The sequence below is a fragment of the Pelophylax lessonae genome (assembly GCF_965119305.1).
Source record: "Pelophylax lessonae genome assembly, chromosome: 5".
Classification (NCBI taxonomy): Eukaryota; Metazoa; Chordata; class Amphibia; order Anura; family Ranidae; genus Pelophylax; species Pelophylax lessonae.
Genome location: NC_138772.1, coordinates 349,169,716 through 349,194,159, shown reverse-complemented (window position 1 = coordinate 349,194,159; position 24,444 = coordinate 349,169,716). Strand labels below are relative to the sequence as shown.

The 24,444-nt window shown below is 42.6% G+C and overlaps 1 protein-coding gene across 1 annotated transcript; it reads right to left on the bottom strand.

The window, feature by feature from the left end:
* Positions 1-2,280: 2,280 nt before the first annotated feature.
* Positions 2,281-11,116, bottom strand: LOC309556523 (uncharacterized protein; the record flags this gene model as incomplete). The annotated part of the gene is made up of 3 exons (XM_082258972.1): positions 2,281-2,474; positions 9,134-9,817; positions 10,492-11,116. The coding sequence occupies 3 exons, from the start codon at positions 11,114-11,116 to the stop codon at positions 2,281-2,283; spliced, it is 1,503 nt and encodes a 500-aa protein (XP_082115098.1).
* Between the last annotated feature and the right edge of the window lie 13,328 nt (positions 11,117-24,444).

Below are 24,444 nucleotides of genomic sequence, written 5' to 3'. Positions count from 1 at the left end.
ACTGTAAAAATGACACTGGCAGGGAAGGGGTTAACACCAGGGGCTATCAAAGGATTAAATGTGTCCCTAGGGGGTGCTTTCTAACTGTGGGGGGGTGGGCTTTAATGACACTAGCAGGGAAGGGGTTAACACAGCGGGTGATCAAGGGGTTAAATACAAGCCTAGGGGAGTGTTTCTAACTGTATGGGGGTTGGGCTTTTGAAATTATCACAGAGACCTGTGATCCTATATAGAAGGATCACAGGCGCTCTGTAATTATTTCAGAGAGAAGAACGGTCAGCTGTGTTTACAATAGCTGACCGTCCTTCTCTCACAGCGGGGATCGATCGCGGGTGGCCGGCAGCATCGGTAGTAGATCTACGTCGGTTCACGCAGATGGGCCAGTAGGGAATTGAAACGAAACACAACAAAACACATTTTTTCGTCATGCACATGTCTAATTGATACTAATGCTTTAAATTAGGAAAGAGCATAGTTTTTGAAAGCTATCTTACTGCAACCTAGAAATTATGATAAACATGAGTGATTTTAGTTGAGTTACTAAAGACAAATAGACTGATCACTTTGCAAAAAAATGATCTAAGCTTAGTGAATGCAGTGAAAATTCATTTTGCAAGGAAAATTTTTAAAAAATCTGTATTTTTGCTTGCACATGATTGAATAGAGCTTCACCTCTTTCACTAGGCTGAGGGAAAATTCCTTACAAAGTGAGCAGCCTATACAGTATGTCTTTAGTAAATTAACCCCTTTGTATAATGATGGCATTAAGGGGTGCACAAAGCTTTAGCAGGTTTTGGGAAGCAAACTCTTCTCACAAATCCTACATGTAGCACTGTTCTGTAGGGCTTGCTGTATGATGACTTCTTGGGTCTCCTTTGATTACCTGCAGACAGTCACTAGGGGATTTTTCACACATCCATTTTTACTCCCAGTTGCTCGTTACTCGATAAACAGTCCAGGGGATTTGGTTTCATATTTATTGTGGAACTTGGATGGGAGAAGGCAATAGTGGGATATTCCAACTTGAACGATTCACAGTAGTAAGGACAACTCTCACTTGGCCTCACCAGATTGTTTGTGGAGCAGACACACTGCTTTGACCATACTGCAACTTGTATGGAAGAATGAAGTCCTCTTGTTCTCTATATCATCAGACTTGATGTAACTACATTATCTTCAGGACACTCTCTAGCAACTCCTTGACTGACACCCATCCTCTGACTCTTCTAGGAGAAGGGGTGGCCTTGACAGGACAGGCCTAACCACACAGATCTTTACTCACTTTAGGCAGAATCAGATCCATTACGGTGTCTCCCTTTTAGTCAGCTCTGTGGGATATCTGGGTTCAGCTCCTCCCTAACACTCAGGCCCTCAGGTCGACCACCTGAGGCCGCATGGCAGCTTCTACAGAGGAGGGACAGCCCCCCCGCTTCCACCGGGACCCCGCTCTCCAGCTGAAAGACCCTGAGCACGTGTGCCCTTGGCATTTATACAGTATCCCAGCATGCACAGATGCACTTTCCTCTGCCAATCACCAGGGCTGTAGTAAATGCCTGTGCTCTCCCTTGTCAGGTTTCCTCCCACTGTCCAATATGCCTCCCTTTTGGACCATTGTGAAACACTTTAGACAAACTGAGCTGCACCTGAGCACCTGGCAATCTCCCTGGTAAGCAGAGAGACCCAAAAACTATACTCTCTCTTCTAGCACCTACTTAGGAGGGTGCTACATACAATATGACACAACATAAAATATATCTTAAAGTATATCTCAAACAGTTGAATTGGTTAAAGCTTTATTTTAATATAGGGTTCTACGGCATCCGTTTGGAAAAATATAGGCAAGCAAGTGACACTTAAGATATAATATTAAAGTTAATCATACTGTTCCAAAGATCATGTGACTGGCTCTTTGATTATTTAGCTAAAATGAAACTCCAGGCAAAAATTTTTTTTATAGATAGTGTGGAAGGTTTAAAACTTCTTTTATGCCTGCATAGCTGTCTCTGCCCCATTGGGATGATTCTTATAATCTCCTGTGCAGTTGCTAGGACAAGAAATTAGGGAAACTTTTCCTAATAGACAGATAGGAAACAATGCAATAATCAATCTCAATCTATTCTAAGAATAAATCAGTCCAGACTGGCACGGTACAGCAAAAATGAAACTTCATATATTTACTTATCCAACAGTATAGCAGAACACTGTGTAGAGTCAGGGGTTCCCAATAATATTCTGTACCTGGACTGTGTAGATAAGTATTTAGATTGGTCAAGCTTATTTTTATGACTTTGTAACACTGATACACACAGTGACCTTAAGTAAAGAATTTCTGTACAATTGTTCATTTCTTGATAATGGACTTTCTTTGGAGTACAGGTAATCTTCATGAATATTTGACCTTTTAGTTTCAATTGATGACCTTCCATTCTTCAGTATCTTCATTGGGAATAGGGAAATAATTAGCCTTTTGAATCCTAAAGTATAAAAATTATACATTTACTGTTAAGGTTCTATAGCTATTATACCTAAAATGTAATATACACCAGCTTAAAAATATAAATCACACTATGAATATAGGGACCATAAAAGCGATATTAAAGGCAGATTTTTTTTTTTACAATACCAAACATGTCATACTTACCTGATCTGTGCAGAAGTTTTGCACAGAGCAGCCCCAATCCTTCTCTTCTCCAGTCCACTGTCGGCATTTCTGGCCCCTCCCTCTTGCCGCTTGCTATGGGGGGCACCTGAGCAGGCTCGAACCAAAGCCACTGCTTTCACACATGGAGCTCCCCACCCCGCTCTCTCCTCATTGGCTCACTGGCTGTGATTGACAGTAGTGGGAGCCAATGGCTGTCTCAGCCAATGTGGAGGAAGAGACCCAAGAGAGCCGCTGCTCTCATGCAGATCGCTGGGTCAAAATCGGGCTCAGATAAGGGGCTGGGGGGACTTCTGCACACAGAAGGTTTTTTTACCTTCATGCATAGAATGCATGATGGTAAAAAATCTTGAGCCTTTACAACCACTTTAAGAAATAGTCTAGGTCAAGGTTCTTGACTAGCGATAAGCAAATGACTGAAAGATCCACCCTGCCCACAGGTAACCAGATATGCATTGCATTCAGGATTGAAGGGTTCATATCTACCTATACACCATTGACTGTTATCCCCAAAGCAAGTAGGTCAAAGGCTTGGTATATTGATATCAGCCTGCCCAGCAAGTAACATTTTTATACATTGACAGAAAACACTATCCAGCAACGCAGTAACAATAGATTACATTCGTTATTTGGATAAACTGCATATTTAGTTATGAGAACGGGAAAATGCAGATCTACACTAATCTCTATAGGATTCTTTCATTTATTCTGTGTACATAGAAATAATGATTGCAGATTTGAACTTTGCAGGTGCTAGTCAAATTCATCACTCTTACTTTTTGATATCATTGATTTATTATAATCAACTTTCAAAAATAAATAGTCACTAAAAAATAAAATACTTTTTCCTAGAGAGCCTCTTAGGACCTCAGTATGACCAAAACTCTTAGTATTATGATTTTATCCACTACATCCTATTCACATAAATCCCTGGTTACCCTCACCCATCAACATAATACATATGTTCAAAAAATATGTGAGTTTGCTCTTGCATGTTGATCATAATGGTGGGGTCAGTTTCTCGAGTCAGTTGACCTGCTTCATAAGGAACTGGTGAAGAGATGGACTGAACCATCAATCAAGTATTTTAGACCTCCACCTCTCCATTCCTCCACCATGGAAAAAAAAAAGCAGGTACAAAAAAGCAGGCGAAGATATGTATTACCCCCGAATTGTGGGAACGCCTCCCTTTCTTTTTTTACTATATCTACAATGTTGCAAAGATATATTATGATCCTCCTTTCTGTGAACCTATCTCTGTTCAGTACCCAGCCTGGGTAAAGTCTCACCTAGGCGGAAAAAAGGGGGGTGCCCTGCAATCCATACCTTTACCGGGTTCAGGACATTTAACATTACATTGACATATTGATAGAACTTTGTGGCGCACATCACCATACACAAGAGCAGACCTCCTGCAGCAGTCATTTGGGCACAGAATGCCAGCACACAATAAATAGGCAATCTTCCCTTTAGCATCTCTTCCGCTTGGAGAAGATCCTCAACATTCAGCTTCTGTCTCTGAGAATAACAAGGTTCTTTATAGTAATATACCAGTCTCCATGTCCCTTTCTTTTAGCTCTGCCCAGCTGGGCACACTCTTCTAGATATTACTTTCAGCCGAAGGTGTACTAGTACTCACTTCAGACAACACTTAGCCTGGCCTAAAAGGCCTTACAGTCAACACCAGACCATAATAAGTGTCATGGTGACTACAGCTGGTTCTTCTGAGTGTTTTCCTATGCTTATTTAAAAAGCAACACTGTGGCTGCTGTTTTAAAATGTATAAAAAAAAACCCACACATTTATAAAGTTCAGCAATGTGCTTTACAAATGGGTTCTGCACTTCACCAGCTTTGGAACGCTGAAGCCAGTAGAATGCATAACTAAAAAAAGGGGAGGAAAGCCCCACTCTTGTGACCTGTCCAAGTCATGTGACCGGCTTTTCTTCAGTTACGGAGCTCTCTCTGCTCCATTGAGCAGAGAAAACTACATGGGGCTTAGCCTCCTAAAATTCATGACAGGATTGTTATAAACATGTAGCCAACGATTTGCTTAGCAAGCGCAAATAGTGACCCTTAAAGCAGTATTAAATCCAAAACAAAAAATGTAATATATTGCAGCTTACCAATCATGAGATGTGGCAGATGCTATAGTTTTCATTTTTTAAGCTCCTATCCCTCTCTTTTCACCTAAGTACCTGGCCAGTAATACACCTCCTATATCAGGGTGTCTACACTCTGGATGAAGGAACAACAGAAACACATTTGGACAGCAGCATTGTCCATCTGGCGGGAGGGGAGTCTTAGACGCAATAGCAGTTTTAGAAAAAAATTGAAGCCAAACTCCAGCTAATACTTTTTAACCTCCCTGGCGGTATGATTATGTCAGGAATTATGTACCAAAAGCGGTACAATTTTTTTCATGGAAATTTGGCGTTATGTATTATAGGCCTTCAATTCTTAGTAATTACTGACTTAAACCTGACCAAAACAAGACTCTAGTAGACATCCCAGATGTGATCAATTTGAAACACAAACGCATGAATTATAATCTAATCAATAATATAATTTTCATTATATAATATATAATATATACAATAAAATGATATTATTGATTAGATTATAATTCATGCGTTTTATGTATATATATATATATATATACATATTATATATATATATATATATATATATATATGTGTATATAGGTATATATATATATATATATATATATATATATATATATACACATATATACACATACATATATATATATAATATATACAATAAAATGATATTATTGATTAGATTATAATTCATGCGTTTTATGTATATATATATATATATATATATATATATTATATATATATATATATATATATGTGTATATAGGTATATATATATATATATATATATATATATATATACACATATATACACATACATATATATATATAATATAAATGTGTTATGTGTTTGTGTTTTGTGCAACATTTGAATTTCCCTCCCATTTCCGCTCCCATGCAGCATTGCTGCTGCAGGGAACGGAACCAGGAAGTCATCACACCGACGGACAAGCGGCGGGGATCTCGGCTGGCGGTCACAGCAATGGGAGATCATCGCTGGATCGCCAGGAGAAGGTAAGAGACAGCACTGCGCGCTCTGCACATCTACCCCGAGCGTGACTCTGGGATACCGATCCTAACCTAAAAAATCCACCCCGAGTCACGCTCGGGGATACCGCCAGGGAGGTTAAGACACCTCTGTTAGCTCACAGACTATCCTCTTAGGTATGGCATCTCTCTCTTTGTGCTACTTCACATAGCTGTTCAGCCAGGGAGGTTAAGCAGTTACAGCAACTGTTTTTTTTTTCCTTTGTAAATAGGTTTTACATAAATAAATAAAAGCTGACCATTGTAAGCACCCAGTATGGATATACTGAAAATGGTACACCCAAATAGATACCCAATTTGGGGAGTTAATTTAGAAAAAAACAAGCTACAATAAGGTTAAATACCTTACAATTGTCGGCAGTTTTATTGGTATCTACAATTGTGTCATGCATTGCAAGCTAGCACTCTTCCATCAATGTTAACCTGTTTACGACCGCGACCGCACGCCGCAGATGTACTGCGGCAGGCAGCCGCTCTCAGGCAAATCGCCGTACGTGTACGGCGCTTGCTCTCGGGAGTCTAGGGGGCGTGCGCGCACCGCTGGCGGCGAGCTCCTGCCCCCCGCTTGTTAGTGGGGAAGCCAATGTGGGTGTCAGGTGGCTCCGATTGCCGCCTGACACCGGCAATCGTTCCCCCCTGAGAGAGAAGGATGGTTAGCTGTTGCAAACACAGCCGACCGTCCTTCTCCCTGGGATGATCACAGAGCTCATGTGATCCTGCTATATAGAAAAACATGTCTCTGTGATCATTTCAGAAGCCCAACCCCCTTACAGTTAGAATCACTCCCCTAGGCTTACATTTAACCCCTTGATCATCCACAGGGTTAACCCCTTCCCTGCCAATGGCATTATTACAGTAACAGTTTATATTTTTAGCACTGATTACTGTAGTAATGTCACTGGTACCCCCAAAAGTGTCAAAAATGTCAGTTAGTAGTCCGATCTGTCTGCCGCAATGTCGCAGTCCCACAATAAAATCGCAGATCGTTGCAATTTCTAGTAAAAAAAAACAATAAAAATGACATAAATCTTTCCTGTAGTTAGTAGACGTGATAACTTTTGTGAAAACCAATCAAAATATGCTTATTGTGATTTTTTTTTACCATAAATATGTAGCAGAAAACAAATTGGCCTAAAATGTTAAAAAATTTTGATTTTTACATTTTTTTTGGGGAATGTCCTTTATCAGAATGTGAAAAATATTGGGTTTTTTTTTTGTTTTTTTTTCAAAATTGTCCCTCTTTTTTGTTTATAGCACAAAAAATAAAAATTGCTCAGGTGATCAAATACCACCAAAAGAAAGCTTTATTTGTGGGAAAAAAGGACATAAATTTCCTTTGGGTACAGCGTCGCATGACTGGGCAATTGTCTGTTAAAATAACGCAGTGCTGAATCGCAAAATAGAGCCTGGTCAGGATGGGGGTAAAATCTCCCGGGACTGAAGTGGTTAAACTAGAGGATACATGATGTATTAAGAGATAACTTATACAAATAATAAGGAAAGAATTATCTCTTGTATTTATGCCAGTCACTGGCACACTTTTCAAGATGTTGCCAAGTTGTTTGCAGAGGAAGAAGGGACAACATTGGTGAAATCGATAGAGAACGGTGGCAAGATGTGTTTGCATGCATAACCTTAGTTTCCTTATCCTCTTCACAAAAATGAACTCATTTATTTGTTGCACCGCATATATAGGACCCTGGTGAAAATATACCAGTGGGGTAGAAAAGATTCCCCACTTTACCTCAAGTTTAACAGAGACCAGGGAAACTTAGTACAGTAAAACCTTGGATTGCGAGCATTATTTATTCCAGAAACATGCATGTAATCCAAAGCACTTATATATCAAAGCAAATTTCCCCATAAGAAATAATGGAAACTCAGATGATTCATTCCACAACCATTTATTCATATAAAATTGATTATGGCAATACAAAATACAGTATAAAGTTTACTGTAAAAATAAAACAAATTAACCTAAACTTCAAAATACAGTACTGTACCTCCCCCTCTGCCTGTTAGCTCTGTCCACTCTACGATCCTCCCCTCCTGCTGCTATCATATCTATAGTACAGTATGGTATAAGCATGCCATCCCCTCTGTTATATAACATTATGTGTCCCTGTGCTGTATATAAAAGATGCCAATTTCTACCTATTTTTTGGTTGAAAATGTAATCTTTATTTGCATAAAAGATATACAAAAAACAATACTTTTGTCGGGGTACATTCTCCCCTGTACTGCGACGCAGCGCATAAATACACTACATTACAATACATTTCCGGTCATACTAATAAATACATTCAATCACATACATTCATTCTGCGGTATGATGCCTGATGTGGTGTGCGGAGTAAGGATACCCCGTGCCATCACATCATGCATGACGCCGCAATACCCCTGAAGCATGAAACTAAATAACAGTGTCTATACGTTACGTTACTCAAACTGTATCAATACTAAAACATTTCAAAAAAAGCAACAGGTGTGATGGGGGTTGGGAGAGTGGGGGTAGGGGGAGGGGGAATGAAATCACAGGCCCGAAGCTTTATTGAATGGACAAAGACACACAAGGGAGAGTGGGGGAAGGGGAAATCTTCAGACCTCCTCTTCCTCCATGAGATCCATCAGGTTATAGTCTCTGAGCAGACTGTGGATCAGTCTGCGACAGTCCACAATGGACATCCTCTCCCTCTGGTGGATAAGGCGCTTTCTGGCGCACCATAAAGCGTCCTTAAAGCAGCACAACACCCGCCAGGCGTTGTCAATGTCCTCTTGGGAAAAAGTCCCATGAAAAAGTCCATTCAGCACAGCAAAATGTGTGATGGCAGTCTGTGGGACAAAGTCTCTCAGTTCAGGTTCCAAGGCCCTCAACAGGCTCTGTGCAAATGAGCACTCCCAGAAAACGTGAAAAGATGTTTCCTCGTGGATGATACAAAAGGGGCAGTGCCTGTATCTGCACAAGTTTCTGGCATGCATAAATGTCCTGAGTGGCAAACCCCCCTGGACAGCCATCCACGCCAGATCTTTATGCCTGTTGGTGAGTCTCTTTGAAGAAACATTCCTCCAGACCACTTTGCAAGTGGCTGAGGGGAGGCCTGGAACAGTCTCAGCAATGTCCGATGCTCTGATCAACTTGTAGATAGTTTTTGGCTTCCACAAGTCGGGCTTAACTCCATGCAGCCCCAGCTCCTTGATGAACTTGAAAGTGTCCAAGTAGTACCAAGGAGTGTCCCAGTTGTAGGGGATGGATCTGTCCCATTTGTCCCATCCAAGGGACCTCCAGAGAGGCAGGAGGAAAAAACGGGACATGGAGTTGCTTCCAGAGTCCGAAGTTCTGTCAATCAAAGTTCTGTGGATGCAGTTGCAGGCAAAGAACACCCCCAGTAACGTTGCGATGTCGGGCACGCCCTTACCGCCCTTGAGGGGTTCTTTGAACATGACTGCTCGCTTCACTCTGTCCATCTTGGAGCCCCAGATGAAGTGGAACACCGCCCTGGTGATGGCCTTGCAGGTGTTGACCCGGGGGGGCCAGGCCTGGGCGAGGTACTGCAACACAGGGAGGATCTCGCTGCGGAGTACCAGTGTTTTCCCTTCGATGGTGAGTTCTCTGAGGCTCCATAGTCCAAACTTTTGTCTCATCTTGGACAGTCTCTCCTCCCAAGACTTCAGGGCTGCGCCCTCAGCTCCAAACCAAACTCCAAGAATTTTGATGAAGTCCGCCTTGATGCCGAAAGGGATTGATGCAGAAGAAGGCAGGAACCACTTTCCGAAGAGCATGATTTCTGACTTCCCGCAGTTGACTTTTGCCCCTGAAGCTTTGCCGAAGTCCTCACAGGTCTGGACGAGCGAGTCGATGGAGCGCTGATCAGCACAGAACACCGTTACGTCGTCCATGTAGAGTGAGCACTTGACAACCCTTCTGTCCGGTCCCGGTGCGGTGATCCCTCTGATCTCTGGGTTCTGTCGGATGCATTCGGCTAAGAGCTCTATACAGCAAACAAAAAGCAGAGGTGAGAGAGGGCACCCTTGTCTGACCCCAGAGAGAACAGGGAAAGGGTCAGTTTTCCAGCCATTCACCAACACCGTACTACAAATGTCATTGTACATCACATTCACATACGAACAAAACATGTCCCCAAGACCAAACCTGCGCAGAGCTCTGCACATAAACTCATGGGAGACACGGTCAAAGGCCTTTTCCTGGTCAAGACTGACCAGGGCCGCGTGCACACGGCGGCCTCGAATGTACTGGACCGTGTCCCGGACAAGCGCAAGGCTGTCCGCAATCCTGCGACCAGGAATGCCACAAGTCTGATCCGGGTGGATGATCTGTCCGATGACAGATTTCAGCCTGTTGGCCAGAACCTTGGCGAGGATTTTGTAGTCCACGTTCAAGAGAGAGATGGGACGCCAATTTTTCAGATCCCCTCTCTCCCCCTTACGTTTATACAAAATCGTGATCATCCCCTCCCTCAGCGACGGAGGCATTGTGCCCTCCACCACCATCTCCTCGTACAGCTCGAGCAGGTCCGGGCTGGGAGACCGTCGCAGCCCGGGGTCCTGCCTTGCCTAAAGGATCTGACGGCAGAGTGCAGTTCCTCCAGCGCCAAGGGGGCGTTGATTGCCGACATACCTGCAGGATCAATTTGGTTAGTGATACCTGACAAGAACCTGTCGGCCTCGACAGTATCTGTTTCTTTCGGGGAGTAGAGGTTGGTGTAGTAGTCGCTGACCACTTGCATCACAGCCTCCTTCCCCTTCTGGAGTGTTCCGGTCTCGTCCCGCAGCTCAGACAAGGGAGTGTGTCCTGAGTGAAGTTTCCTGAAAAAGAAAGAGTTACATTTCTCACCTTTCTCAAGATTCTCCACCTTGGAACGGAAGACAAGGTGCCTGGATTCTTCCTCGAAGTGTCCTTTCAGGCTCTTCTTGGTGTCCTCCAGGTCCTGCCTAACGTCCCAGCCGCAGTGGTGAAGGTCCTGCAGGGACTGCATCTGACGTTGCAGTCTCCTGAGTTCCCTCTTCCTGGCACACACTTGCTGGCGTCCCCTTGCCTGAAAGAAGCTGCGTAGCTTGACTTTCACAAACTCCCAGTAGTCACTTACCTTTCTGAAGAACCTCTTGTCCTCCTTCCAGGTAATGTAGGCCTCCCTGAGTTCCTCCAGCAGTTCCTCATTTTCCAGCAGGGTACCATTCAGCTTCCAGGAGCCCGGACCGGGGGCAAAGCCCTCGCCCAGGTCACCCCGAAAGTGAATGGCCCTGTGGTCAGAGAAAAAGCAGGGGACCATGGAGAACCCGCGATGTCTGACTGTCTTGGAGGTGAGCACGAAGTCTATCCTAGAACGCACAGATCCATCTGGGCGGCACCACGAATAGTTCACGGAACCTTTCCCTATGGATCCCACGGCGTCCTTCAAGGAAGCCTCCGCAATCATCTCCTTGAGCAGCCTAGACGTGGTGTCGAGCTTTGCGTACATGCTGGAGCTGCGCCCATCCTCCTCAATCGGACAGTTAAAATCACCGCCGATTACTACTGCCCTGGTGGTGACGAGTTGGGTCCGCAGGGTCTGGAAAAGCTCCAGTCGCTCATTCTTATCTGGGGAGGCGTACACGTTGATGAGCCTAACTGGCTCTCCCGCCCACGAGCCGTCTACGACCAAAAGACGGCCACAGACGAGCTCCTGGACGGAGTCAACCGTGAAACGACCACCCCTGACAAGAATGGCTACCCCTGCAGACTTACAATCGACACCCCCGGACCAGTAGGAGGGACCATGGGTCCACTGGGAGGACAGATGAGTGTACCTCCTCGAGAAGGGTAGGGCACACTCCTGAAGCATGTAGACATCACTCTGCTGTGTGGAAAGAAATGTCAGCGCCACCTGTCTTCTAGATGCATCCTTGATGCTCCTAACATTAATGGAAAAGATGGAGATCTCTGCCATCATGTAAAGGAGATGAAGGGGCTAGTTAGCAGGTGGGCTGAACTTACCTCCCCTGAGGGGGGGGTGGTTCTTCCACTGCCTCTTGCGCCTGTCCGGTGTCCTGGTTCAGGCCGCACTCCTCAAGGACGCTGTCCATAAGGTCTTGGGTGAGGTCAGTCCCTGGGGGGGCCAGGTCCTTACCTACCTGCATTTCTCCTTCGTCTTCCCCCGCAGACTCGAGGTCCTCGAGGTCCTCCACCACTGGGTCCAGTCCAGCGATGTCATTTTGCTGGGCCACGGTGGGCCGTTTGGTGGGTTCTTCAGTTGTCGGGCTGTCTAGGTTCCGTTTTCGGCCTTTGCTGGTGGGGGGTGGGGTGGGGGGGGGCGGTGGGCAGGGTGGGGAAGTCCTCCATGGAGGACAGGGCGGGGGGGGCTGGGAGGGGGGAGGGGCAGGGGCAGGTGAGGTCACCTCCGACTCAGGGGGGTTGGGGAGGGATGGGTCGGAGGAGGTGGTAGGGGCCTGGGGAGGGGGGGACTCACCAGTGGCTTTCCGAGGTTCCTTCGCAGTCTTTTCCCCTGGCTTCTTTTTCCCAGCGCTGTCTGGGGCTCTGCCCTTGAGCAGGGCTCCAGCGTAGGACCGGGATCTCTGGGGGCAGTCTCTGTAGACGTGCTCCGCCAATCCGCAGAGGTTACAGGTCTTGGACCTCGGGCAATCCTTGGTCTCATGGCCTGCAACCCGACAGAACCTGCAAGAAGGTTCCTGACATTCCATACTTACGTGACCATGCTTGCCACACCTGTGGCAGGTATGGGGCATGTCTGCGTAGTACAGGAGTCCTGCGGAGGCTCCCAGAGAGAAGTGGGATTTCAGGTGTTGGAGATCCCCCGAAGGCTCTCTCCTTAACCTGCAAGAAACTGCCCACTTACCTGTCCAGAAGCCGTTGACATCGAGGATTTGGACTGGGTCTTTGGCCACGATGCAAAACCTCTGGAGGTAGGTAGCAATGTCTTTTGCTGGGGTATGGGGATTCCTCATGGACACCGTCACCCGCCTTTCATCCCGTTGAATGGGAGTGTTCGCAACGAAGTTGCGGAAAGGGGATTCCGGGCCACAATTCTTCACCGCCTCCCAGTATCTTCTACAGACCTGTAAAGACACAAAAGTTATATAGAATATACCTTTCATGAAGGTCTGCACGGACAGTGTCTCCGCCTTGCTGAACCCCTGTTCGAGGATCATCTTCTTGCCAAAGATTTCCGGGGTCATGTCGGGGATTCTTCCATCCACCTCCTTCAGCTGCAGCACCACTGTCTGCCTCATCCAGGGTTCCAGGGTAGGAAGCCCGTCTGCGGACCTGGTTGGCCTTGCTGAGCCCGACTGGCTAACAGCCACTGGGGTGGGGGTGGAGGTTGAAGCGACTTCTCCCGGAGTCTTGGCAGAAGTGGCGGGGACGTGCTTTCTCTTCCCAGTGCTCTTCCCCATGACGGAGGAGTTTGTCGGTAGTCGCTTCAGGCAAACTTCGGCGGCTTCCTTCTTATTCCTCAGCGTCTTCACTCTTTCGCAGCCTTTAAAAAGGCCTATACTCTATCAGAGCTTCTCCCGGCGCTCATGTGACTCCTCGGCTCTCTGCTCCTCTCCTCCTCTCCAGCTGACATCAGGGGGAGTGCTCAGGGAGAGCAGGGAGGTGAGGAGTCACATGAATGCTGGGAGACGATCTGGCATAAGGTATAATCTGCATTTTTTTTATACAGCACAGGCACAGGGACACATAATGTTTCCAATGAACAAAATGAATGACCGCACACCTAAATGCTACAAGATCTATAATGCAATAAAATTATCCAACAAACAGAATCAAGGAAAGTTCATGACACTTGTTGGAAGAGCATGGTTGACATGTTTCACGAATCTAAATTAAGTGCTAGATGAACACGAAAACAAAACCATTTACTAAACGAACAAAAACATTATAGTTTATATATAGGAAAATACACAAATTAAAAAAACATTAGGTATATTTAAAAAAGCAGAAACATGTACATAGCAAACAGAATTTGTATATCAATTTAACCACTTTGTGACAGGCGTCATGTGAGTATATCCCAAAAAAATATCACAAAATGCAAAAAACTCCTCACCTGCACATTGTGGATAAATTAAAACACAAAAGAAGCCATACTAAAATGTCAAAAGATACCAAAAAATACATATTCATAGAAAACCAGAATATGTGGGAGTATCAAACAAATAATTAGACCAGATAAATGCATGTATACTTCATCACCTTCATCATCAGCATTATCTCTCTTTATGTGCTACACATAATGTTATTTAACAGAGGAGATGACATGCTCATATTGAAAACCACTTTAACTTTAGGGATGATCGAACGGTTCGGGTCCACCATCGGTTCGGCCCGAACATTGGGTGTTCGAGGTTCGGCCGAATTTAGAACTTTTTGCCCAAAAAGTTCGGAATTCGGCAACCAGAACCGACCAAAATGCAATGCTTCAGGAAATGGGCTTTAAAAGCCTGTGATTGGACCAGAACCATTAGCAAAAGCCAATTGAGGGGGCAGGAGAATGCTAGGAATGTGATTGGAGTGACTAGGGGGTCCCTAGACCAATCATTAGTGAATACGCCCCCCAGTATATAAGATAGCCCCCGCCATATTCCTAGCATTGTTATACTGGACATGGAAGAGAGTGGAAGCAGTTCTGTTAATTTTACTTTAAAAGTGTCATTTAGCATTTATTAGTGTGAGGAAAGGGATATCTAGTGTAGTTAGAGTGCTCCTTTACACTTAAGTTAGCTTCAAAAATTTAGTTTCTGTAGGGAAAGTGTTAAGTGTAAGGGGACCGTAGTGTAGTGTAGGGTTAACTGACAGTGACTGCTATGGAAGGGTGACAAAACCCTTCCATAGCAGGGTGACCGCTTTAGAGAAATGATCATTTCTCTGAGTTGCTTCGGGACAGGAATATGGCTTCTCACCAGCAAGCATTTTTCATGCTGCAGGGGTTGCCACTGCCAGTGCTTTTTGAGGACATGTTTGATGTCAGACATGACATCTGAACATGTGTATAGGGGGTATATATACACATATATGTCTGTATATATACCCCTAGACATATATAGGTGTGATAGTAGCAGAAATATATGCTTGCGCTAATGAAATCATTTACAGTAATATATTTCTGCTACTATCACACCTATATATGGCTAGGTGTCTATATACATATAATTATGTGTGTATATATACCACTATACACAAGTTCAGATGTTTTGCCTGCCTCAAAAGAACCAAAAAAAATGCCAAAAAAACGCTAGCGTAAAAAAAAAAATGCCCAGGTGTGTTTTTGCTGGCATTTTTTGGGGGGTTTTGGAGGCAGGCAAAACATCTGAACTTGTGTATAGTGGTGTATATACACACATACATATATTTATATACACACCTGGACTTGTGCACAGTACCACTATACACAAGTTCAGATGTTTTTCCTGACTGCAAAGAACCCAAAAAAATGCCTGCTATTAAACCGGCAAGGTGTGAAAACCGAGAAGAGAAGCCAACCCCCTGTGCTGAAAGTGTTCTAATACAAACAATCCTTTTTTTTATGGTTCTGGACATGCTACAGAGCTGAAACTTCACAGGTACACCCTTTAGACCCCCCAGATACGAAATCACACAAAAAAAGTTCTTAAAAATTGTCATTTTTGATAAAAAAGCCAATTATTGGAAAAAAAAGAGATTTTTTGATTTTTACTTTGGATTTCAGATCTGGGGGGTCTAAAAAGTGTACATGTGAAGTTTCAGCTCTGTAGCATGTCCAGAACCATAAATAAAAAGATTGTTTGTATTAGAACACTTTCAGCACAGGGGGTTGGCTTCTCGGTTTTCACACCTTGCCGGTTTAATAGCAGGCATTTTTTTGGGTTCTTTGCAGTCAGGAAAAACATCTGAACTTGTGTATAGTGGTACTGTGCACAAGTTCTGATGTTTTGCCTGCCTCCAAAAACTCCCAAAAAATGCCAGCAAAACACACCTGGGCTTTTTTTTTTTTTTTTTTGACGCTAGCGTTTTTTTGGCATTTTTTGGGGTTCTTTTGAGGCAGGCAAAACATCTGAACTTGTGTATAGTGGTATATATACACACATAATTATATGTATGTAGACACCTAGCCATATATAGGTGTGATAGTAGCAGAAATATATTACTGTAAATGATTTCATTAGAGCAAGCATATATTTCTGCTACTATCACACCTATATATGTCTAGGTGTGTACATAAATATATGTATGTGTGTATATACACCACTATACACAAGTTCAGATGTTTTGCCTGCCTCAAAAGAACCCAAAAAAATGCCCAAAAAAATTCTAGCGTCAAAAAAAAAAATGCCCAGGTGTGTTTTTGCTGGCATTTTTTGGGGGTTTTTGGAGGCAGGCAAAACATCAGAACTTGTGCACAGTACCACTATACACAAGTTCAGATATTTTTCCTGACTGCAAAGAACCCCAAAAAATGCCTGCTATTAAACCGGCAAGGTGTGAAAACTCCTGTGCTGAAAGTGTTCTAATACAAACGATCTTTTATTTTATGGTTCTGGACATGCTACAGAGCTGAAACTTTACATGTTCACTTTTTAGACCCCCCAGATACGAAATCCAAAGTAAAAATAAAAAAATCTCTTTTTTTTTTTAATTTTTCAATAATTGGCTTTTTTTTATCAAAAATGACAATTTTTAAGAACTTTTTTTGTGTGATTTTGTGTCTAGGGGGTCTAAAAGGTGTACCTGTGAAGTTTCAGCTCTGTAGCATGTCCAGAACCAGAAAAAAAAGATCATATAGGTGTAAAAGGAGGGTCCCACATCCCTGTTCTACTGAAAAATTATCTTTTTTTTTCATGGTTCTGGACATGCTACAGAGCTGAAACTTCACATGTACACTTTTTAGACCCCCCAGATACTAAATCCAAAGTAAAAATCAAAAAATCTCTCTTTTTTTTTTCAATAATTGGCTTTTTTATCAAAAATGACAATTTTTAAGAACTTTTTTTGTGTGATTAATAGTTAATGGGGCATGACCCAGAACCCTAGGGACTTTTTAGGGGCATTTTTTGGGTTTTAGGGCTTAAAAATTGTGTTTTTTTACCGAAGTTCGGGTCCCATTGATTTCAATGGGGTTTTGAAATCCGGGCCGAACTTTTGGGAAGTTCGGATGTTCTGGCCGAACCGAACTTTTCAAAAGTTCGATCATCCCTATTTAACATTGTGAGTGTAATACTGCTCGTATATCAAGACAGCACTCGCATATCAAGGCAACATTTTTTAAAAAATGTAGCTCGTCTTTTAGAACGCTCGTAAACCAGGTTACTCACAAACCAAGGTATTGCTGTACATTAAAAAAAAAATAATAATAATAATCAGCGCACATTTATATCCCTCTCCTGTTGACCAAACCTTTATAATCACCACATGTAAATATAAAAAATTATTAAATATTATTATATCACAAATTCGTTTGAATTAGTGTAATTCTTTTTTGTTTTTTTAAAAATGTGCAATATCCGCTGTATCAAAAAAGTGCAAGTGCAAAAATAAATAAGCAAAAATTCTTAAATGTGACAAAACAACTATGTGAATATTTCATAAATTAATATAAAACTGCAAAATATCAATAAAAAACTTTTAAGTTCATGTAAAAAAATTCTAGTGCCAAAAAACAATCGATGTGAAAGAGTACCAAAGTGCAATCAGTGCCAAAGTGTCTAATTCATTCAGTGCTTTCTCTTTTGTGTCCGCTCATGAACAAATACCAAGTCTTCCTTTGTATCCTTTGTATCCCCCAAACTGACTCACCAGAAATAGAGCTGGTGAAATTATAAACCAGCAAACACACTTCCAATAATGTAAAAATTCTTCAGCAGGATGGTCTAAAATTCAAAGATATGTTCTCCCCACTTTATCCATGGATATAAAAAAAACTCAGAGGTAGGGTTATAAAAAAGCGAGAAGGAAAGATTCCTCAGTGTAACTCCGTATGATCAATCATTTATTAAAATATGTTAAAAAGGAACTCACATTTCCATGTGTCTACCCATCACTAGGATGTATCGCTTGTTACAATCTCTCTCCGGCTCCAGCTGTGAGCCCTGAGTGTCAGACGATACTAAGCTGCAGTGTTGGTCAGTGTTCTGGCCCCGCCCTACTAGTTTCGTCACTCGACGTCCTCACGGAGCAGTCCTTTAGTTTATGATATAATAATATTTAATAATTTTTTGAAATTGACATGTGGTGATTATAAAGGTTTGGTTAACAGTAGAGGGATATAAACATGCGCTGATTAATTTTATGTTTTATCTTGATGTAGTACACCTGCAGTAAATCAGCAGCAGTTTTTGGTAATTCTCCCTCTTTTGGTTTGACAAATAAGCCATTGACTGCTGAGGCGCTTGATCAAACAACTTTGTTCTATTGCTGTACATATGCTTTGGAAGTGCCCAAAGTTACCCATATTATTAGTACTATATCTTCGGTCTTTACTCTTACTGTACCACAAGATCCTTTAACTGCTTCCGGTCCACGCTATAGCCTATATACGGCTGCAGCGCGGACTCGAATTTTCGGGAGGCCGTTTTTAAACGGCCTCCCAGAAGCAGTCTCCCCGCGCGCTCCCGAGAGCGCGCATCGGGGAAATTCTGTGTCGGCCGTGTCCCTTGGACACAGCCGATCACAGATCGTGGTGAATGGCCAATCACAGCAGCCATTCACCATGTGATCGGACCGTCCAATGAGAGATGATCTCATATGTAAACATATGAGATCATCTCTCATCGCCGGCGCTCCTTCCTCACACGGAGCCTGCAGTGTGAGGAAGGAGGGGGAGCCTCACAGCGCCAGGGACACAGAAGAAATGTAATCAGGGCACCGATCACTAGTGCCCTGATTACAAGAGGTAAAACACATACACAAATTGCCCACAGTGCCCGCCTACAGTGCCCCCCCATCAGTGCCCACAATCAGTGCCCATAGTGCTGCCAGTCAGTGCCCATCAGTGCCTGCTCATCTAGGCACTGATGAGCACTGACTGGCAGCACTATGGGCACTGAGTGTGGGCACTGATGGTGCTGCCCATCAGTGCTCATCAGTGCCACCCGTCAGTGTCCATCAGTGCCATCAGCCAGTGCCCATCAGTGCTGCCTATCAGTGCCCATCAGTGCCGCCCGTCAGTGCCGCCTCTCAGTGCCCAGCAGTGCCACCTCTCAGTGCCCAGCCGTGCCAACTCTCAGTGCCCAGCAGTGCCGCCTATCAGTGCTCATCAGTGCCGCCTATCAGTGCTCATCAGTGCCGCCTATCAGTGCCTCCTATCAGTGCCACCTATCAGTGCTCATCAGTGCGGCATATTAGTACCTCCTCATCAGTGCCCATAAGTGCCACCTCATCAGTGCCCATAAGTGCCACCTCATCAGTGCCTATCGGTGCAGCCTATCAGTGCGCATCAGTGCCGCCTCATCAGCGCACATCAGTGAAGGAGAAAAATGTATTTATTTTCAAAATTTACTCGCAGAAAATAAGAAAAACTTTTTTTTTTTCAAAATTTTCTGTCTTTTTTCTTTTTTTTTGTAAAAAATAAAAAACCCAGAGATGATTAAATACCACCAAAAGAAAGCTCTATTTGTGTGAAAAAAATGATAAAAATTTCATATGGGTACAGTGTAGCATGACCGCGCAATTGTCAGTCAAAGTGTGAGAGCGCTGAAAGCTAAAAATGGGTCTGGATGGGAAGGGTGTTTAAGTGCACAGAAGGCAAGTGGTTAATATGTCTGCTGACTGCTATAGATGCAGAAATGTACCAACCATCCATACTTATAGCTGTGTTGAGACTTATACATTTTTGATAATTGATAGTGCTCCTGTGGTTTGTGCCCTATCCTCCTACAAGGCAACTTTGGATTGATCAGGTTAACTCAATACTAATTTGTGAAAATATGACTCAATGCTGTAAGGCATCAAAGACATTTTTGAACATACGGCAGAATTGGCTAGACACACCAGGGTTGCTTCTCCACAATGAGTTCTATATAGACTACTCCAGGTGTAATTCACAGCCTTTCTAGAAATGACAAGCTTAGGTGTAGTGTTGTTTAGAGTCCCTAATTGGTAACAAGGGTTCTCGCACCATGAGTCTGTTTTAGGGCACTACTGTACTAGGCGATTGTTACAATGTTGAAAGGATGTGATTGAAATCTACTGAACTGCTTAGTTTAAAGTTGAAATGGAAAATATCTTGACCTTATTGTAGTAGGTGTCATACAACCCATTTCTGAGATTTTCCATATACTGTGAGATTTAAAAATGGATATTTGTGTATTGTATGCACTGGATCATATCAATAAAAAAGAATCTGATTTAAATTATAGTGAGTATCTATTTCTTACAGGTACCCACTCCCAAGTCCCCAAACCGCACCCCAGCCCCCAATTGCAACCTCTCAGGACACATCCCAAGAAACCGCAGGACCATTCTTAAAAACAGAACATCTTGCACATGTGCAGAGGGGAGGCGGCTGTGAAACACCTGACACAGTCAGCTTCCCGCATTAAAGATTGTGGTGCTGGGGACCCAAAGACCGACAAAGAACAGGCCTGCTGGCAGCACTGTATGCCTGGGCTTGTAGGTGTCTGTTTAATAAAAAGCCAGTGCTTGTAGCTGCTAACTTTCAGAAACTACCAAAGTTCCTCTTTTACCTAAGGTAATATAGGGAAAATGGAAATAAATCATAGTTAGTGAAATTTGTAAAACTTTACTGGCTGTGAATTAGCCCGATTTGAATTGAACTTCAATTTTGAGGATTGATTCACTCATCTATATTGCCTGGTATTGTGATTTTTTATGGCCATGCAACTCTTCTGTTTCTTCTACTATAATTGTGCATTAAATTAACCCCATTATAAGTAAATGTGCAATTAGGAAGCACATCATAAAAATTAACATGTGTAGCGATTTCATGCATAGTGTTATGCATGAATAGCCACACAGATCCTCCTGTGTTTAGTGAATGTGTCTTTAAAACAGCACTGTGCTGAATACAATTTCATGAAGGACCAAAGAAATAACGAGTAAAAAACTGAAACAATGAAAAATCTTTTATTTTTTTTAATCCATGTTGCTGTTGCCAAATAATCAGTAGTGAAAGCCAGTGATTTGGGACCTTTTATTTCAATCACTAGGCATAATTTACTAAAATATTATATGAAGTGAAGTGAACCTGGACACTCCACAGATTTTTTTTTTAATTTTCTTTGCATGATTGGATGTTTGAATTTCATACAGATGCACTGTTCCTCACATTTTGGCAATTCAGGTTCTACAACAGAAAGCTTCATGGGTCCAGGAGCTGTTCTGTGGGCAGTTTAAATAGATATTCATTATGACCTCATCAGGACTCACTTAGTGACATTATGTGGTAGTGCATAGGAATGAAAAAAATGTCATTTGTGGCATTTCATTCAATAAAAAAGGTAAACAGTGCCTTGTAACAACACCAGGCACTGCCCCTTAGTTCTAATACATAATGGGCATCAGCCTGAACACTAAAATGGATTGTTTTACTGTGTGGCCGGTATAAATGATCCCTAAATATGAACAAAGAAGAGAAGGATTGGTACAACAAACAGTTGCCAAATCCCTAAATATGCTTTGGCACAGTGCACAACATATAATGCTATTGCCCCCATCCCCTAGTCCACCATTTTGCCTGAACAAAGGTGGAAACCCTAATGGCATACGCCCATGGCATACGCCCATAAATATATCCAGTTTTTCCAGAGAATTTTGCTGTAAAGCTGTAAATATTGGTACTGGACTTTAGCAGGATTGAATTTAGAAGAATGCATATACAATTACCTGCCCCCCCCCCCCCCCGTGAGAAGGGCGCATTTAATTCCCACTAAATATATTAAGAGGTTTTCCCATACTAGGTCTCCTCTTCTTGAAAAGCCCAAGTCAATATTTTTTAAAATATAGAGCAGATTTGAAGTAGACTTCACAAATAAAGTGCATGCAACTTGAATTACCAAACATATTCTCCAACAGCTAGATCTTCTGATAACCATGGGTACAACATGGTTTTGTTATGTATTTTGAGGGAACTCAATAAAGCATTTACAACTCTTTTCTGGTGATCTAGACATTTAAAATGTCCTGCGTCAAATTCAAATTCAACAGTTATGTAGGACTTTTATAATATGTCACTTTAGCTGCGACAATTTCAAAAAGAATTACAGTACTTCCAGTTTGAAGCTAACAGAACTGGAGGTAGTTAAAGCCAACTTAAACTCAAAATTGGAGTACAGACAGGCCAGAGGTATTGTCTTGTATGTGTTTTAACTATATTATTGTTTTGTGTATTTGTCTCATTGGTTTCTAGAAAACTGGCTTCCAGCATCCTAGCAAACAATGATGTTGGCTGACCTTTAACAAGGGGCAGACCTGACGGGGATATTGAGTTCACCATCAAATTCCCCTGACTTGTGACTGACAGTGGACAACAGTGGATGAATTCCATAGCCACAGCACAGCCACCTAGAGACTGTGAAATGTGCCCACTGACCATGCACTGTCGATCAGAAGGTAAGTGGGCCAAAGAAGGAAATAGTCTCTCAGAGTTTACCATCAATAATTCCTCCCTTGCAATTGACAGAGGACAGCAGTGGTTGGTTTTCATAGCTGCTATTTAGTCCTGTAACAGCTATGGAATCCACCTCCTGCTGTAAATCACAAGGGAGGCCAACCTGATGGGAGACAAGTTTTAGAGTCCCCATTAGGCTTTGCCCAACCCAGAACAAAACTTCTTGGACAGCACAGGACAGTTGGTGGGACAGGACAGGACAGTTGGTGGGACAGCACAACAGTGGCCCAGCATTAAACTGAGCCTGTTTTTAAAGGCACACAGTTACTGAAGATGAAGTGTTGGGTATTTCAGTCCACCCTGTTACCTTGCCGGATTATTGTGCTCCATACATAATCATGCCTGCTGCCTTTTGTTACTGCTACTTGTAACCTTGGCTTGTTTCCCCCTACAGTAATTCTCTGATGTATACATTGAAGCTGGCCATAAATGAATCAACAGGAACCATCCAAGTTTCAATCCATGAATGGGCAGGCTGTGTGAACAGAATTGGTTCAACTAATTGGTTCAACTAATTGACTTTTGCACAACCATCCTGTCATATTTTCCCCTGCTCAATCAGTGCTGCAGCCTATAGCAGGTAACACTGATCAGTGTATTCCTATGGCGGGGAAATCTCCCGCCTGTCACAATAAAATAGCTCAGTGGGGAAGATTTCCCCATCCACATTGGATGGGGGAATCAAGTAATTTTTTTCTTTAATCTGCTGGTTGCAGAAAAAAAAAAGAAAAGACACATCTATGGGCTGTTTAAACCTGGCTTGTGACATTGATGCTGATTCTCTGCCACATGCATTGATCTTGGCTAGTGATCTAGACTACAGCTACATTCCTTACACAACTTTTCATGCAATTGACAACGTCTTACAGGAAGCAGATGCCAGTATATATAAAAAGTTTAATGTGATGATTAAGTAAAGGGATCAAGCAAAGCAGATTTCCAAAGGAAATCATTGGAAAATTATTATATTAGAAGCATGGTCAAAGCTACTGACACCTGACTTGACATCTGGAATTCCCAATGTTGGAAGAGCACTATCGAATTTGTTAGGTTCGGACTGAAAATGCATTTTACAAATGCAGCCAATCACCAGAAGTAATGTTCAGCAGTGAAAATCTTTATTATTATCCACCCAAGTAATCAACTTTGCTTAAGTGGCTCAATTATTTATCTATTTTATTGATGATATGTGCCAATATACTAAAGCCAGCCATAGACAGTTCGAATCTATAGCCAGTTCAGCAGGGATCGGCCAAGATTCAGAGCATGTACGGTCAGACTGAATATACCCAAGTTGATAAATTGTTCAACTTGGATACAACCAGTTTGTCAAATGTTATATTCGATTATTGCTAGTGGCAATTATAGCCTCTAGCAGTAATCACTGTGTTTTCTCAGTGGAAAGTGAGGGGGGGGGGGCATCCCCGCCGGGAGAACACGATGGCTCCATGGGAGGAATTCCCCCATCAACACTGACTGTGTTAATGGATGAATCAAGCAATTTTCCTTCCTGCAACCCGTGGTTGCAGGAAAGAAAATCGCTCCATCTATGGCAGGCTTAACAGGAAACACTAACAAATAGTCTGCTCAACTAAATAAAGAAAAAAGTTTGAAATACTGTGCATGCTTGCAACCTGTAATATATAATGTAACTATATCTGTTATCTAATAAGATACAAATAACTTTTCTAAACAAAACATTATTGTAAATTTGATTCATATTGTAATTTTGTATCATGAAATGAAATAAATAAAACATGGAGCAGCTTTAATTTTGCAGAGCTTTGTTTTGTCAAGGTCACTTGTCAACTCTTTAAAATGAAAATTGCTATAATTCAAACACAGAATCTGTAATTGGTAACTAATAAAAGTAATATATAAATAGCAATTTGCAGTTCCTGAAAGAAAAGCTTACTACAAATAAAAAAAATGGAAAAATGCTTCCATTGCGCTGTGGCGTAGATAAACATGTTTATAAGAGTTATTCATTATTTATGCTG